This window comes from Poecilia mexicana, unplaced genomic scaffold (genome assembly GCF_051168715.1).
Source record: "Poecilia mexicana isolate PSO_F unplaced genomic scaffold, ASM5116871v1 scaffold_14, whole genome shotgun sequence".
Taxonomy (NCBI): Eukaryota; Metazoa; Chordata; class Actinopteri; order Cyprinodontiformes; family Poeciliidae; genus Poecilia; species Poecilia mexicana.
In genome coordinates this window covers 15837502-15853957 of record NW_028263383.1, presented here as the reverse complement: position 1 = coordinate 15853957, position 16456 = coordinate 15837502, and the positions used below count along the sequence as shown (strand labels likewise).

Sequence of the window (16456 nt, the reverse complement as noted above, 5' to 3'; positions counted from 1 at the left end):
TCCTCTCTTGGTCAGAGAACGTACTCATCTATGAGGGAGTAGTCATGCAGGCAAGACAAGATATTTTACCTTGTATTGTTTCCTATTAAAACAACTCTTGGAGCGATTTTGTGCGGACCGCAGTTTAAGAAACGTCGTGGATGGAAATGTGCTCTTGTTTTTGTCTGTGGCAGATTTCTTACAAATTGAAATGCAACATATTAGTTACCACACTAATTATTCATCCTTTAGCAAGCACTTTTTTTTTGCTTTTATTTTAACTTGAGAGTTAACAGGACCACAAACTTTCAGTGATTCTTAATCCAAAGCAGACATGTGTGTACCTATGCATGAAACGTTTTCAGGAAAGAGTGCCCTGTATCCTGTTTGCATTGCTGAGGAGAGACGGACGTTTTTCTCTAGGCCTGAATAATTGAAAACTAACCTAAAAGATGTGAGGATATTGTTTGTGTTTTGGACCTCGAATGATTTTCAAATCACTTTTCTGCAGAACATGGACATTTACATCCACAGTTTTGGTTTATGGTGGGTTAAAAGAAAAATAAACAAACAACTCTGCAAAATTTATTCCGAATTTGTATTAAAAAATAAATTTCGGACCATGTGGCAAAAGTTGATGAAAACGATTCCTCAGTGACTATCTTGTTTTTTTTTTTTTTAAATATCACAAATGTTTTGGTGATTGTTGTGAATAAGCCTGAGCTACCAGATGGAAAACTCTCTTAAGATTTTGTCTTTGCCATGAAAATAAAGCTGCCTTGTTGAAGAGAATAGTAACATGTAGACATGCAGGACATTTTGTGAAAGAAACATCAAATACTTGCGTATGTTACGTCGCTGTTAGCCATAGATAATCTTAAAGGACGTTGGTGCAGTTTTAGGTAACATTCACTAGTCTCTTGACAATGCCCTCATTCCATCATCTAACTGGAACAGTTTTGGTGTTTTGTGATCATTTGTTAAGCTGCCAGCATCTTTCCTCTAAGTAGGGCTGGCAGGGAGAGCTGGTCACCATGGGTTACAGGTTTTCAAAGAGAGACACCCTAATGTCAAAGGTAAATGGCCATCTGCCAAGTTCACTGCAGCTCGCTGAGCAGTTTCTAAAGTTTGTCGAGTTCAGAGCTGATTAGAAACTGAGTCGACTGACATAATAATAGGACTTCAATGCTTGTTTTAGATCTGGCTTTCAGAGTTTTGGTGTAACAAATTATCATTGAGGTTTTTACAGTTGCGTTTAATTTAAAAGGCATAAAAAGATAGTGAAGAAATTCCCAGATAAGAACAAAAAAAATATACTTTACCGATATGAGTTGTTCAAAATGATTGAAACGATGTCCCAGTCAGATACTGCCACAAACTGAATACCATGGATATGCTTCAATAGCTTAAGATCTTCTGTTTCTAAACATATATATGACTGCATATATGTATAGATCTGCAGTCCTCCCATAAACTCCTGACTTGTTTTTTTATGTGCGACAGTTTGCTAAAGTGTTATTGTAACATTAGCATGTTTGCTCTCTGTTTTCGGATGACTTGTCAGTATTTTAGTGTGTTTCCAGTTAATTGTATGCAGACAAAACTATTTTCCTGCTTTTTAAACTTAGTAGATTTAAAAAAAATAAATAAATTAGCCATTTAAATTGTACCTACAGTAAACCAACAGACATTGGGAGTTGAGTTTACTCCAAGAATATAGAAATGCTTTGATGCTTGAACGGATTCGGAACGTCGCTAATGTAGAGAGCATATTGTTGCGCTTTTCCCGCCGCATCAGACTACGTGTACCGCATTTCGAATCGTCCTTGTGCTTTCTGTCCCAGGGCTAGTTGAACATGGCAGAAACTGGACGGCCATTGCCAAAATGGTGGGCACCAAAAGCGAGGCGCAGTGCAAGAACTTCTATTTCAATTACAAGAGGCGCCACAACCTGGACAACCTGCTCCAGCAGCACAAGAAGGTAAACTCCCAGCTTTCTGCTTCCTGTCAAGGTCTGCCGTCGTGGCGGCTTGCAGCATGTGTATGCAAGGTGGTAATCGCGGTCTGTTTCCCAGGATACTCGCAGAGCTCGCGCTGATACGTCTCAAGGGGAAGGCCAAGCCACGGCGTCACCTGATGATGACGAGGACAATGCAGATGACAGTGAAGGTCAGACAGAAGAAGCGTGTGTTCTGTTTCACACACACACGCAAGCACGCACGCACGCACGCACACACACACACACACACACACACACACACACACACACACACACACACACACTTATGTTCCCACACTCTTTCCTTCCTGTTTATCAGAGGTCCAAGTCCAAGGGCAGTTGGAATAAAAGCTGCACATCTGCACACACGTTTGGTTTTGGCTACATCTCCAGTTCCTGTTTATGGGTTACGCAGCTTGAGTTCAGTCTGTTTAAAGTAATAATATTTTGGGATTTTTTTATGAATATAAACAAAACAGAAGTATTTGAAAATTATGAATGTATAGTAATGTTTTTTTTTTGTGGGGGGGGGGTAACATGTAGTTATTGACCAAGGGACGTATTAAACCTCCGTCAGTCTGTATCATCAGTTAATACATAATTATGCATTAAACTGCCTGTTAACGATGTGCAATTTGCATTAACAAAACATTTTTTCAGTATATGGGTCACCAAAACAAGCTCCAGCATAGGGGCCCACATCGTTGCAAACCTGTCCCTGACTGTCGCACAAAAGTTTTACTTACTTCTGTGATCTAAGGAAGTTGAGGCTACCGCTAACTAGCTGCGCGTATACCCGTGCTAGCTAGTTTTTTTTACATGTAAATTTGCTGCCATTTAACTAGACAATGTTTGACTTTACCACTGACTCACTTTGATTGTAAACCCATTCGACGCTTTGTGTATTCTTCTTCGTATTATTATTATTATTATTATTATTATTATTATTAAAAGCTTAACGCTATTAAGGCTGTCGAGATCCATATGCAGTGTGAGAAACACCAACTGCTGTCAAGAGCCACAAACAGACGGTAGAAATGTCACAGTTTTGACCCCGTCGGGTTTTAAAGCGCCTCAGAAAACAGTCGGAGCTGCTGCCCCTAGCACTGAGCTAAGAGCAGCATTTGGTCTGACTCAAACTCTGAAGTCTGTGATTTTTGTCGATTTCAAACACTGTGGTCGAACACCAGTCTTATCGATTGACAACTTTTATTTGAATAAAGTTGTTAGTCTTAAGTTTGAGTTGGTGAAACCTGCAGAGACCCTGGATAGACTGATCAGGTAGACATAGGAATGTGAAAGTGCACTTGCAAACACTCAGATATTGAGTTAAGCTGGAACTCTAACTTTAATGCTTCTGCTGATATCACTATGGCAACAGCTGCAGCAGTGGAGAACATGCAAGCTGATAATGGCAGGCGGATCTGCATGTTTCATCTCGTTTGACCTGTTGTGTGTTTGGACGGTTTGTGTTTGGTTTGTGAAAGTGCAAAAATGGTTCATGTTATTTTTCTGTGACATTTGAAGCCTTTACCCAAATCCTTGACATAGTCTTCCTTTTCCTCAGCTGGTGATAACAGCTCTGATACAGAGAGCGCACCTTCGCCCTCTCAGCCCGACTCCTCAAAACCGGTCGACTCAAAGAGACCTGAGAGCACGGCGGGCGAAGCTCTGGGCACAGACCAGGACAAAGGTCAAGCCAGCAATGGAAAGCCCGCAGAGCCTTCATACGGGGAGCTTCGCGTCAAGGAAGAGAAGAGCCCAGAGAGCGAGAGCGGATCCCAGGAAGAAAAAGTCAAGCTTTCTTCCTTCCCTGGCCCCGTGCATCCCAAAACCGAACCTCAGGACGTGGACATGAAGACCGGTGAGGTTCAAGTCAAGGTGGAGCCCGAGATCAAGGAGAAGGGAGAGCCGGGCGATCGGCAGAGGGAGCTCCACTCGGACAATGACTCGAGCGCTACCTGCAGTGCTGACGAAGATGTGGAGGCCGAGCCTGATCGGCAGAGGTGAGCCTCTGAAAACATCTTTATACTTGCAATATAGCTGCTCTGCAACACAATTGCCTATTTTATTTGGCTATCTCTGCAGAATATACTCCATGGAAAAACCGTCGTTGCTCAGCCCTCCGGGATCGGTGCTCATGCCCTCGCCCAAGCAAGCCCAGCTCAACATCCAGCAGCTGCAGCACAGGGCAGCTGCCATCCCTCCTATGGTTAGTTTCAGCTTGATTTATTTACACTGGCAAAGATGAAGGCAGCTGTAACGCAGGGGAAACTTCACTTCTGTCAACTCTCTCATTTTTGAACTAGATGTAGCCAGTACTCAGCGAACCAGGTGGTCCAAATCAGCTGTTTGAGATGAAGAAATGGTTTATTGAGCCTTTTGTTTAAAAAGTTAACATAAATGAAATTAAGGCTTTAATATTTCTTACATTCACTAGAGGACATGTAAGTTGGCCTTAGATATGTTAGTCTTACATTTTGTCATGGCAGTAGTTAAGATTTTTCTATTTTCTAAATGTGAGTTGATGTCTTCAGTCGCTGCACTCTATGACTCAAGGTGGTTGAGGTCGTCCAGTAAGAAGCTGCTAATGTTTGCTAGTTAGCTAGTTTGCTTGTTATCTCCTTGCTATCTAGCAAACAAACAAGCCATTAGCGGCTAGAGTATGGCTCTCTTGTTAGCTACTTAGCTAACGACATGGCCTTATGCCATTTTTATTATCTGAGAAGCTCAAAGCTGCTGCTTTCACAATTTTGGCCCTCTGGATTTCCTTTGTACATCACTGTTGTGATACAAGTCTTAAATTTTATTCACCATAGTCTTTAAAAGTGTCAAATTTCAGTTGGTGAAACATGCATACACTTTCAATTACTTAACGCGTCTGTGTCTATTTTTTTCTTCTGTGTTGTGTCCTGAATCGATTTCTCCCGCTGCATTAATCCAGGTGCCTGGTTCTTACGGTCCTGGCGGCATTCCCATCAGCGGTTTAACCATGCTGCAGCACCAGATCAAAGCAGCACATGATTCGGCTCACCAGGAAGAGAAGCAGCGGCAGGATCAGGGCGACCTGGAGCGCAGGCCCCACTTCAACACCCGCAGCCCTTCTGTGCTGGACAGAGACGGTACGAGAAGAGCTCGGTCTTTAGTTGCTGTGCACCTGTTGTGTTGTTGAAGGCCAGATCGTTGTTGTGGAGTCTCCTAGGAGACAAACAGGGTTTCTGTGCAGTCTGGAAAATGTTCTTTTTTTTTTTTTTTTTCTTGGTCTGGATTGGTGTCGAAAATCAAAACATGGAAAATTATTCTTGACTCCATCTATACGTTTATGTCCTGTTCATATTCTTCCAATGATCTGTGCTTTCATCTATCATTTCAACAGTTTGCCCTTACATTCATTCGTCCACCATTTGCAGATCTTGTATTTAAAGCCTGATTTCTGTAGAAATAGTTTTTTGTAAATTAATAGTAATCCACTATTTTTAATGTTGTTAACTGAGTCGGCTTAATCATGGACGTTTGCTGTGAAAATCTGTTGGAACCCCAGAGGGGGCAGCAGGTTCTGCCGCCATGGATGTCAGCAGACAGAATTTAGCAGGTCCTGTTTACAGCATGATTAAACCGATCCAGAGTCTGCGGCGGCGGCGATCCTCCTGATGTGACTCCGGTCGGGAGCCGGAAGGCTTTGTTCTCCCGGGTGGTCAGACGTGGTTTAGACACGGAGTGCGAGAGAGCCGTGACATCATGTGCTTGACTCTGGAAAGCTTTTAGCACCCCGAAGCCAAAGTGCTGCGAGGAGCAGAGCAGTCGGCGAGCCGCCGAGCTTTGACAGCTACACGGCACAGGCGTTTTAGCAGGTGTGTGTCCAGGTGGGAGAGCGGGGTTATTTACACAGGTCCATCCATTCTGGGTCAGCATTATGGCCATTAGTCTCTCTAATGAGAGACTCTCCCCTGTGGGGCTGAGTGAGGCTTTACCTCAGCCTGACCCCCATGTCCCCGTTTCCTCCTCTTTTTGAGAGCTTCCAAGTAAAAGAATCGCACGTCTTCACCTTATTTTCCTGGTCGATTCTGTTTCTGTCTGTCTGGCTGCTGCTTTGTCTTTTTCATTTCTGCTACAAGGTGTTTGAGGCCTTTAGATTCCACTTTCTCTAAACTTATTTAACCTGCTGTTTGGGACTGCAGCTAACAGTTATTTTAGAAATAGATTATTCTGTCAATTATTCTGATAATTAATTTGATTCTAAAGGTTTTTTAAGCCTTTTTATTTTTTACACAGTATTAGAAATTAATTTAAAGATTCGAATAAACAATCCAGTTTCTCTTTTAAATAAGAAAATTATATTCTGTAAACTTTGTTTAGTCCCTCTGATACGTTCTTTTGTTTTTTAATAAGAGGAGCTCGTATCATGTTTTTGTATCCTTGAATACAACGCATTAAAAATTTGTTGGCAGGTTTCATTAAAATATTACGTATTTAATTAGTTTTTACTGTAGAATTGTTTTAGCATTTTTTTTCATAGCAAATGAGAAAACTTGACAGTTGTGGCCACAGTTGGCAGAAGTCTGAACTCCTGTTCTCTAAACAAGTCTTCCTGACTTTCCTCTATTTAATAAACTCTATGCAAGATGCATTTGAACTTCGTTTAACTGGGAACATGAGCATATTTACCATCTCTGGCAGCGATAATGGCTCTCATTCATTCTGTAGGGTTTTGTATGTAGTCTTTGTTTATGTTTCACTTTAAGATGAATAGTTAAATCATCCTTCTGGCAGCACTGGTCACCTCTGTGACCCAAATGGCGTGTGAAGGTTATTCTTTCATTGCCGCATGAATATGTGTGGTTTAGCTCTATGAAATCTCCACAGTGTAAAGCAAGAGCTGCTTTAGTTGCACTTGCACCAGAAGAGTCCGACTTGCTAGCAGGAAAATAAAGTTTTGTTGATTGAAATTAAACTTATTAGAGCTTCGCCAATCTGAAGTTTGCGCCAGTTACCAAGCAGCTCTGGCATGAACTGGTAACGTTGGGTTTCCCCAGCCAGAATCTGGTGGAGAATCCTGTTAAAGATTAAGGTGATGGTATGGAGGTTTTCCAAACTCACTTTTGAGTTCATCTGCAAAGAGGGAAACATGCATAAAGCTGGTCAGCAATGATGAGAAGCACTGCAGTGCCAACAAAGGCTTTTCATAACTGACCAGGGCTGAAACTGTTAATCGGATTAATTGTGATTAATCAATTATTGAAATAATGGTCAACTGGTTTAGACTCAAAGGTCATTTGCTGAAAGAGCAACACATTCAGAGAAGTAATTAGGCCAAAACTTTGTGTTCCTTGTTCAAAGTTTTAGCTTCACCTGGTTGAAATTCTACAGTTATTAAACGGTTTGCCCAAAAATTAATCAACAGATTAACTCTACACTTTATTGATACTAACTCGGCAGAAAGGGCTGAGCGTTTCTCATTAGACATTAGAAGTAAGTTTTTATCTGGAGAAGCATCATATGCCGCAATTGATTAAGAGTCTGCTAAAATCTATTACTAAAATAATCATTAGTTGCCATCTTATTCTAGCTTTGATAAAATATAAAAAAAAAACTGTTTTTTTTATAGTTATATATATATATATATATATATAATTTTTTTTTTTTTTTTTTTTTTTAGTTTTTTTTCTTAATGATCCTGTCAGTCTTCCACCTTTCGGTAGATGCCTGTGGGATCTCCAATCAGAAATAACTTCTTGCATAGGCCTCAAGTCTTTGACTCATGAAGTGGGATCAGAATAAATCCAGTGTGATTTAGGCTTTTCTGCGTCAATATCCCAATTTCTCTCGATTTTTGCTTCTGTTTGCCATGATGTTCCCTCTGCAGCCGCTGACAGCCTGTTCGCTTCGAACCGTCTCCCCGGAGCAGGGCTTTATAAATCTGTTATAGAGGGACTTGTTTTCTCATCCGTCCCCCTTTTGAGCCGACAGGATTATGATGTCTGTGACTGTCGGAGGAACTCTTCCAGCCATTTGCATTTTTTATTTTGGAGAGAGCAGAACACGAGGTGCTCTCCCCTGCAGCGAAGCCGCTCGGTCTGCGCCGCTGTGGATCTGTGGTTTGTTATGAACTATTCTGTCTGCTCCGCTTTACCAGGGTACATCAAAGGAGACAGGGAGCATCTAAATGTTTGATCCTGTGGGCTTTGAGGGGAAATGAGGGCTTTTGGAGCTAAGATGCTGAGAAAGATTTATAGAATTTCCTTTGTAGGATGGACAAGTATGAAGTTTGATTTATTCATCTGGTTTTTCTTTTACCAGTCTGTCAATCTGATTAACCTTTCATCTGTTAATCGTTCTGTTCGTTTTTGTCCATCTACTGTAGAAACTTTTGTGTATTTTTCAAAACGAGTAAAAACAACTCTTTAATATTAAGTCTAGAAGAGTACGGAATATTGCAATGAGAAATGTTTACAAACCAGAACTGGGTGATTAATCGATTAATAATTTTTTTTGTTTTGAAGTTTTAATTTTTGGAAAATCTGGATTTTTTTCCACCGTCGGACTCTTTGGGTTTCCATAGTTAAGTGACGTCAGCGCGCCATCTTGGTGGCCATCTTGTTTGACAAACCCGCTTTAGAGTTTCTGTTTATGTGGAATTTGAATTCAGATCAACTCAACGACAAAATATAAGGGTCAAGATTTCTTTCTTTTTTAATTGCGAGATTAGTTGTAACATTTAATTTTCCTTTAGGATCGATTAAAGTATTTTTCAATTTGAATTGAATTTGAATAAAATTACAAGAATACAGAACAACAACAAAAAATGTAACCAAGCTTTTTTCTCGTTAAATCGACTTTTTTCTTGTAATTTTAAGACGTTCCTCTGGTAAAATTCCATTTTTGTTTTGCAAATATTTTGACTATATTCTCGTAATTAAACAAAAATTCTGATAGCATCGCCTTAACTCGCATAACAGACAACTGGAATAAAAGCCACCTTTTGAAAATGTTTTCTGTCATTGGTAAACTAATTTCTAGGAAAGAAAGTGAGAAAAACGAAGCGATTAAAATCAAACCTGGTATGAAAAAAGACTTAATTTTTATGCAGCATCGCCCAGCCCTGTGACGAACACCATAAAAAAAATCTTTAATTTGTCGTTAATCAGAGTTTGTATTCTTCTGTGTTGTTTCCCTTCCAGTCCTCCATCCCAACCCCGCCCAGCTGGTCCAGAGCATGAACGACGGAGTCCGTCTGCCGTTCAACAGACACAGTCGACCTCCCAACATTCCTTCTCCTCCTCCGCTCATTCCAACCAACAAGCCCACAGACAAGCCCTCCTTCATCCAGGGCGGCTCCATCTCCCAGGTAAGACACCCGGGTCTCTCTCCATGTCACTGAAATTCTCCGTCTTCATGTTCAAATCTAATTCTCTAACTGGCTTCACGTGGACGGTTCAGTTTAAACTGGAAGAACTGGGTTTGTTTACCTCAGCGCGGCCCACTCGTCCCTTTCAAATCCAATTTTACTTGCGCGTTTGTTCTGCTTGTGATTAGAGCCGTAATCGATGCTCCGCTAATACAATATTCTGGTTGTATTAGCGTCCTCGGTTGGTTTCTCACCATGTGAGGTAGTCGACACCGTAACGTAATCAGTGCATCAGGAGCTAAAAGATGATCGGTGTCACTTGACACCACTTTATTATTCTGTTGGCCGCAGTGACCTGAACATGAGATGAACTGTTTGTCCCGTTTCTTATCCAGGGAACTCCTGGCACTTATTTGCCCTCTCATGCCATCTACGGGCCGGAGGGGACGAAGAGCTCCGGGGGCTCCATCTCTCTGGGGCTGCCACGGCAGATGGACCCCAACAAGCCCGGTAGGTCCAACGTTTGGCACACGGCTACACAAACATACCAAAAAAACACAAACCTTCTCTTCAAACTAACATCAGACTCGGATGAGATTATGTTTCAGTAATTAATCGTGATGAATAGATGATTGACATAATTGTCGATCAATTTGATGATCGATTAATTGCTGACTCGACTACATAGACTCAAAAAAAAAAGGCTTTTTACTGAAAGGCAGCTTACTTACAGCATTAATTAATCTACAATGTACAAAACTTACACATTTTTTATCTGATAAATTTAAATAGCATAAACCAATCAAGTGAGGAAACTTTGAATTGAGGTTGAACTGGATCTGTGATTTATTTTTTATTTTTTTTGCAGTTAGTGAATCTGGTTCAAATGGCAACCAGATTCCATTTGATCCAACTAACTTGGATCAAATCGATCTAAATTAGTCAAGACAACAAAAACAAACAGGTCCCTTAAATCGCACTTCAGAAATCAGATGCCAAATTTAGCATTACCCAGTTTCATGATTCTGTAGACAGTAAAACCCGGCTGACGTTCGAGCAGATTTATATTTTCTTCCCAGATCTTCAGAAAGTTTTAAAAAGTACGACAGAAACAGACAAAAATAGGGACATAGGAACCCTGTATTCATATGCTGGAAATGCTCTCATGAAAGTTTCGGTACTTGTTCTGCGCCTGTCGTCATATAACTTGATGTATTTCCACTTGAACTCTTCTTCTGTCCCGCCCGGCAGGAGCTGTGGTTTCCTCCATCCAGGACGGCAGAGGCAACCCGGCAAAGGTTGGTGAAGGCCTGGCTTTCAGAGGATCCATCACTCAGGTAATGAATTATTAAACAAATAATTTACGCTTTATTGGTTCCCCTATGTGTGTGTGTATCCACTGAAGTAACATTGTTTTGCTGTCAACGACACAGGGCACTCCGGCTCTGTCCCAGCCTAGCATAGCTGCTGACCTCCTGAAGGGCACAATCACAAAGCTGGCCACGGAGGACCTGGGCAGCCCAGATAAAGCCAGGGGGGAGCAGCTGGCTAAAGTCATTTATGAAGGCAAAAGTGGCCACATCCTCTCCTATGATGGTATGGAGATTTATTACTGTTGAAGTGCCTAATAGGTGTTTTTTTTTGCCATTCTTTAAAGCTGGATTTCTTTGTTTCCATTAGGTATAAAGAATCCCAGGGAAAACACCAGAAGCCCCAGAACAGGTCATGACCTGAAACGCACCCACGACATGATGGAGGGTCCCATGGGAAGAGCGCACCATGGCAGGGAGGGCGCTCCATTCGAGGGTACTCTTCGTGTGTCACCGGCTTTACCACTGCACTTTGGAAAAACACAGTTTGTCGTATTTTATTGGGATTTTATGTGACAGACAAACACAAGGTAGCACATAACGGCAACTTGAAAGAAAAATTATGAATGTCTTTTTTTTTTTTTATTGCAAATGAAATTCTATAAATTGTGGCTTTCAGACCCCTTTAATCTGTCACCCAATGATCTGCACAGATCCACCGCTCAGGGGAAACATGTCCGAAATCTCTCCAGGGCAGACCTTTCCCAAATCCAGATTATGTATAAAGCAATTTGTAAAGAAAACAAACAAAACAAAGTGAGTAAGAGTAAGAGAGTAAGCTTGCCCAAAGTGCTGCACAAAAATAAGACAAATAAAGGCAAAAGTGGTCACATAAAACAGATATTTTAGTTCTCATAAAATAGAAAAGAAACGATGTCAAATCAAACTGGACCAAATGCTGGACAGGAAAGCTTCCACTTGTGTGATACATTACGTTGTGCTAGTACAGGAAGTAAAATCCCAGTAAAATAAACTGAGTCTCATGGCTGAATGTAACGTAATGTAAGAAAGTGTAAGGAGCATTAATAGTGCGTAGTTTGTATTTTCTGTTTCATGAGTGATATTTTCTTTCATTCCAGGTCTGATCAGCCGGGCTTTACCTAGAGAAGGGCATCATGGCGACTCCAAGGAAAGAGCGCTGATCCCTGGGTCCATTATGCAAGGTGGATGCCTGGGAAGCTTTCCACACTTGTAGTTTGCTGTGTCAAAAACACAGCAAGGCTGGAGTAATTTTTATTTATTTATCTATTTTTTATTATTATTTTTTTATTAGGGACACCGAGAACTACCGCTGACACGTATGAGGACACGGTGAAATATGGGAAGCTGATAAAAACAGAAAGCCCGCCTATCCGAACATTCGAAGAGGCCATCGTCAAAGGCAAGCCCTACGAAGGAGTGAACACCATCAAAGAGAGGGGGCGCTCCATTCACGAAATCCCCAGACAGGACCAACCTGGACAGGACATGTGCAAGACTCCTGACCTGCCTGACAGGAGGGTGATAGAGGGCTCCATGTCTCAGGTTTGGGCACAACAATAACCCTTTATTGATCAGTTGTCTCCAGAGGGGCCATTTGCAGCCCTAAGACAGATTGTTTTTAGCCCCTGACTGCAATTCAAGAATAATACAAGACTTTTTATTTTTAATTAAGGCAAAATTATCACAAATTAAAATCTTACAATAGAAAATATTGGCTACGACACAAAGTATTATATTTATATCTACATTTTAGGCTCATTCTGTAGGATTTTTATGCTCCTTTTGTGGAGATTTTTGTATTTATTCTGTAACTTTAACACTTCAAGACTCCATAGTTTATATCTTTATATATCTCTGCATAACCAGGAGTATTGCTTTCTTACTTTTACTCAAAAGTAAACGCTGCTGCAGCCAAATCTGCATCTCATTCATTTGCTAAAATTGTCTGAATGCTGGAAGCATTTTCAAAGAAATACTGACCTAAATGCTATTTTTGGAGCTCAGAATTGACCAAATCTTTTATTTTGTCCAGTCAAGACATTAAAAATTTGGAAAACTGGATGACTTTCTTTATGGTGAGGCAAGCCTGAAAAACCTTCTTTCACTTTTGGAATTACAATAATTTACACATTTCCCTTTTCAACAAAAAATCAATTTATTTTTATTAAATCAAGGTTCTGCAGCTTAACGTATTGTTGAGAAGAAAAAACTATTTTTTTGCCCCGCAAGTCTTTTTAACTTGGCAATTTTGACCCAAAAGTTTGGACACCCCTGTTTAAGAAAAACTGTTTGAGTTATAGCTGAAACAATTAATCAGATTAATTGTTAATCTGATTAATATTAATAGCTGAAACAATTCAGCTATTAACTGTTTAATAGCTGAATTAAACAACTATTTTAGCTATAAAAATCAACAATCAACAATTGATTGTTGATATTTCAACAATCAATTGATTAGATAGTTTAGTAATTGGTTAATTGTTAACTATAGTGTATAGATTCAAAAAACATCCATTGCAGACCAAGAACAACATATTCAGAGTATCAATTACCCAAAACTGTACAAAATGCATTTGGCATTTAAGAGAAAAACAATTTTATCTGTAAATATGTTTTAGCCAAAACTCCTCATTGGCCTAATTTTAGCTTCACCTGGTTCAAATTTGCTGAAGGAGTCCTCCGTCATTGCATGTCAGGCAATAAAATGTTTATTTTCCTGTTTAAAAAGGGAGTTGAATTATTTGTTTATTTGCATCGTTTAATGTATTTCTAATATTGCATAAAAAAGCTTGTAGTGATTAAATGAAATCTCTGTAGAATGTGCCATTTTCTTTTTATCCATTTAATTGATTACTAAAATAATCATTAGTCCCAGCCCTGAATTGAATTAAACTACTGAACTATTCATCGCTTCATACAAATAGAGATACTTTCTCCTCTCTGCAACAGAGTTACTCCCTGGGCCAGCCGACCATCAAACACAACGTCAAGTCCCTCATCACCAGCCCCAGCAAGCTTCCCCACAGCATGCCGCAGCTGGAGGCCATGGAGCGACCCAAGTACGAGGAGGGCAAGGCGGTGCGGCACTCTGTGGTCAACAGCACGGCCTCCGTCCTGCGCTCCACGCACCAGGAGGCCGGGAAGTCCCAGCACAGCCCCAGCATGTACGAAGACGCCAGCGCTCGCAGGACGCCCGTCAACTACAGCACCAATCCCGTCTCCAGAGGATCCCCCATGCTGGGACGGGGCTCAGAGGGTACGTCCCATAAGCGCTTTAGGGGCAAAGGATTTTGCTGGCTCATGCTTTGGGGATTTACTAGGGGTGGGAATCGTTTACTGTTTCACAAGTTTTGGAGCCACGATTCGATTCAAAATCGATTTTCAAGTCAAAAAGTAATGATTTCTGCTTTAATCAGTCGGTATGTGAGGGATCCTCGTATTGTGCTCCAGTCTGAGTAGGTAGGATAACGAGTGGAGACATTAAAGTGTCACATTTATTAAATATCAATCCAAGTTTAGATGGAATTACTCCCTCCCTGCATCCTCTGTTTTGCTTTTGCGAAGCGTCACAGAGAGAGCGCCAGGCCTTTATATATAGACGGTCTTTTACATGGAAAACAATGTTACAATTTCCATCCTGAGAGTTTTAGCCATTTGACAGCCTGTAGTTATTTAGTGAGGAATCCTGAAAAATGGACATAATCCCTCACCACGTTGGATAAACGTGTCGGATTAACGTTCCGTGTTCATCTGCTGCGGATATTTGATGCTCTTTTAAATTTTGATTTAATGTTTTCTCTGACATGATGAAATCGGCTCATTCTGGGTCATTTGTTTGTCTTTAAGGGGGCATGAGTTCTGCCAAATCCGCCGCACATGACAGGAAGAGTGCCATGACCCCGACACAGAGGGACAGCATCCCATCCAAGTCGCCTGTGTCGGTGGGCGACCCTGTGGCCTCCCACAGCCCGTTCGACCCCCACCACCGGCCTTTGGTTCCCGGAGAGGTGTATCAGACCCACCTGCCCCCACACCTGGACCCCACCCTGGCCTTCCGCCACAGAGGCCTCGATCCTGGTACGGTGTTTTTAAAATGTTCTCACTTTTTTTTTTTCTACTTCAGCTATAAATAGGTGACGAAAGCAGATCAGGTTGCCTAATTCCTAGGCATCCGGTCGACAGGATCTCTTTCAGTGATTGACGTCAGCAACAGCGATGAGTCTCAGTGAGCCGTCTGTTCATATTCATTCATCTGTTTTTTTTTTTTTTTTTGTTCTTTGTGTCCTATAGCGTTCATGTTTCCCCGGCAACCCTCACCAACCGGCTACCACAACACCTACCAGCTGTACACCATGGAGAACACTCGGCAGACCATCCTCAACGATTACATCACGTCGCAGCAGATGCATGGCATCCCTCGGCCCGACATGGCCAGAGGGCTGTCGCCGCGGGAACAACCCGTCGCCATCCCGTACCCGCCGCCTCCTCGAGGTAAGTCTCTCATCTGCCGCAGCAGGCAGGGGAGGCTGTAGTATGCAGACTGTGTGCTTGTGAAGTAGTGGCTACCTTTTGCAGACGCCCAGAAGCAAATGACCTTTTTCTTTCTTTTTTAATACAAATTGACAAATTCAGACGATTTGCTCTCTCTTAAATTGGGGCTGCGACTCATTTGGCTGTTAACTCAATTTATTTATCGGGTGTGGTCATCGAAATCTCACATTTGCTGAGTGGTTGCCTCTTACAAGTTGACCACTATTCCACTCCGCGCAGCCCTGTCGCTCTCTGATCAAGCGGGATTTGGGATGAAGGTGATGGGTTACAGCTAAGTGTCTACATACATTCAGAAACTGATGGATCGATTCTTGTTGTTCACCACTGGCCCTTTGCTTCTGTCTGTAAAAGGGATTATTGATCTAACCCAGATGCCTCCAACTATCCTGTTGCCTCACCCTGGGGGAACAGGTACTCCCACTTTGGAACGCGCCTACCTCTCTGGAGCTCAGCCCCCTTTCCCTCCTAGGCATTTCAACCCAGCCTCCATATCGCCAGGTGAGGACCCCTCCCAATCCTACACCCTGTTTTTCCCTTATCTCTGCTGCCACCAGCTCTGTGTCCCCCCTCACACTCTTGCGGCGAGTCTCGGCCGCCCAGAGAGGTTTAGGATTACCGCAGGAACCGCTGGGATCGGTCTGATACGAAACTGTCAAGGTGTTCTGATTGAATGTTTAGGTTTTGATTGGAAGTTCTGGAGGAATTCAATATTTTCCATGTGGCTGAAATAATTAATCACGATTAATCGATTATGGAAATAATTGTCAACTAATTTAGTAATCGATTAATTATTAACTGGAGTATACAGACTGAAAAGAAAGCAATTTGATAAAAATTAGCATATTCAGTGCAGTAATTAAGGCAAGAAAAATATATAAATTTTTGCATTTAAGATAAAAACACCTTTGTCTGAAAATGTCATTCTGATTTACTAAAGGAATACAATGGTGTTAGATTTTAGGCAACAAAATGTTTATTTTCTTATTTTAAAAAAGACACTGGATTTTTTTACTTTTATTTGTATCAGTTGATATATTTCTAAAACTGTATAAAAATGTTTATGTGGCTAAATAAAACATCTGTAGAGTGTGCCTTTTTAAATTAAATTAATCAATCGTCAGAATAATCGATACATTAATCAATTACTAAAATAATCGATAGTTTCCGCTCTAACTCCTCATGTTTCTGAATTATTTCTGTCCAAATCCTGCTTTCTCCCAAATGTGTAGA

The 16456-nt window shown here is 41.3% G+C and overlaps 1 protein-coding gene across 4 annotated transcripts in view; it reads left to right on the top strand.

Moving 5' to 3' along the window:
- ncor1 (nuclear receptor corepressor 1) overlaps window positions 1-16456 on the top strand; it is a 70454-nt gene that overhangs the window by 43469 nt on the left and 10529 nt on the right. For 2 of the 4 annotated variants that reach the window (XM_088012260.1, XM_088012259.1), the window contains exons 18-33: window positions 1824-1960; window positions 2055-2148; window positions 3546-3984; window positions 4067-4190; window positions 4923-5100; window positions 9157-9323; window positions 9719-9833; window positions 10575-10660; window positions 10757-10919; window positions 11004-11129; window positions 11773-11856; window positions 11967-12217; window positions 13625-13931; window positions 14522-14752; window positions 14966-15166; window positions 15578-15724. In XM_088012260.1, coding sequence (XP_087868386.1) covers window positions 1824-1960; window positions 2055-2148; window positions 3546-3984; window positions 4067-4190; window positions 4923-5100; window positions 9157-9323; window positions 9719-9833; window positions 10575-10660; window positions 10757-10919; window positions 11004-11129; window positions 11773-11856; window positions 11967-12217; window positions 13625-13931; window positions 14522-14752; window positions 14966-15166; window positions 15578-15724 — 2850 coding nt within the window. The remainder of the gene's footprint in view (window positions 1-1823; window positions 1961-2054; window positions 2149-3545; window positions 3985-4066; window positions 4191-4922; window positions 5101-9156; window positions 9324-9718; window positions 9834-10574; window positions 10661-10756; window positions 10920-11003; window positions 11130-11772; window positions 11857-11966; window positions 12218-13624; window positions 13932-14521; window positions 14753-14965; window positions 15167-15577; window positions 15725-16456) is intronic. The other 2 variants (XM_088012261.1, XM_088012262.1) reach the window with 2 other exon arrangements.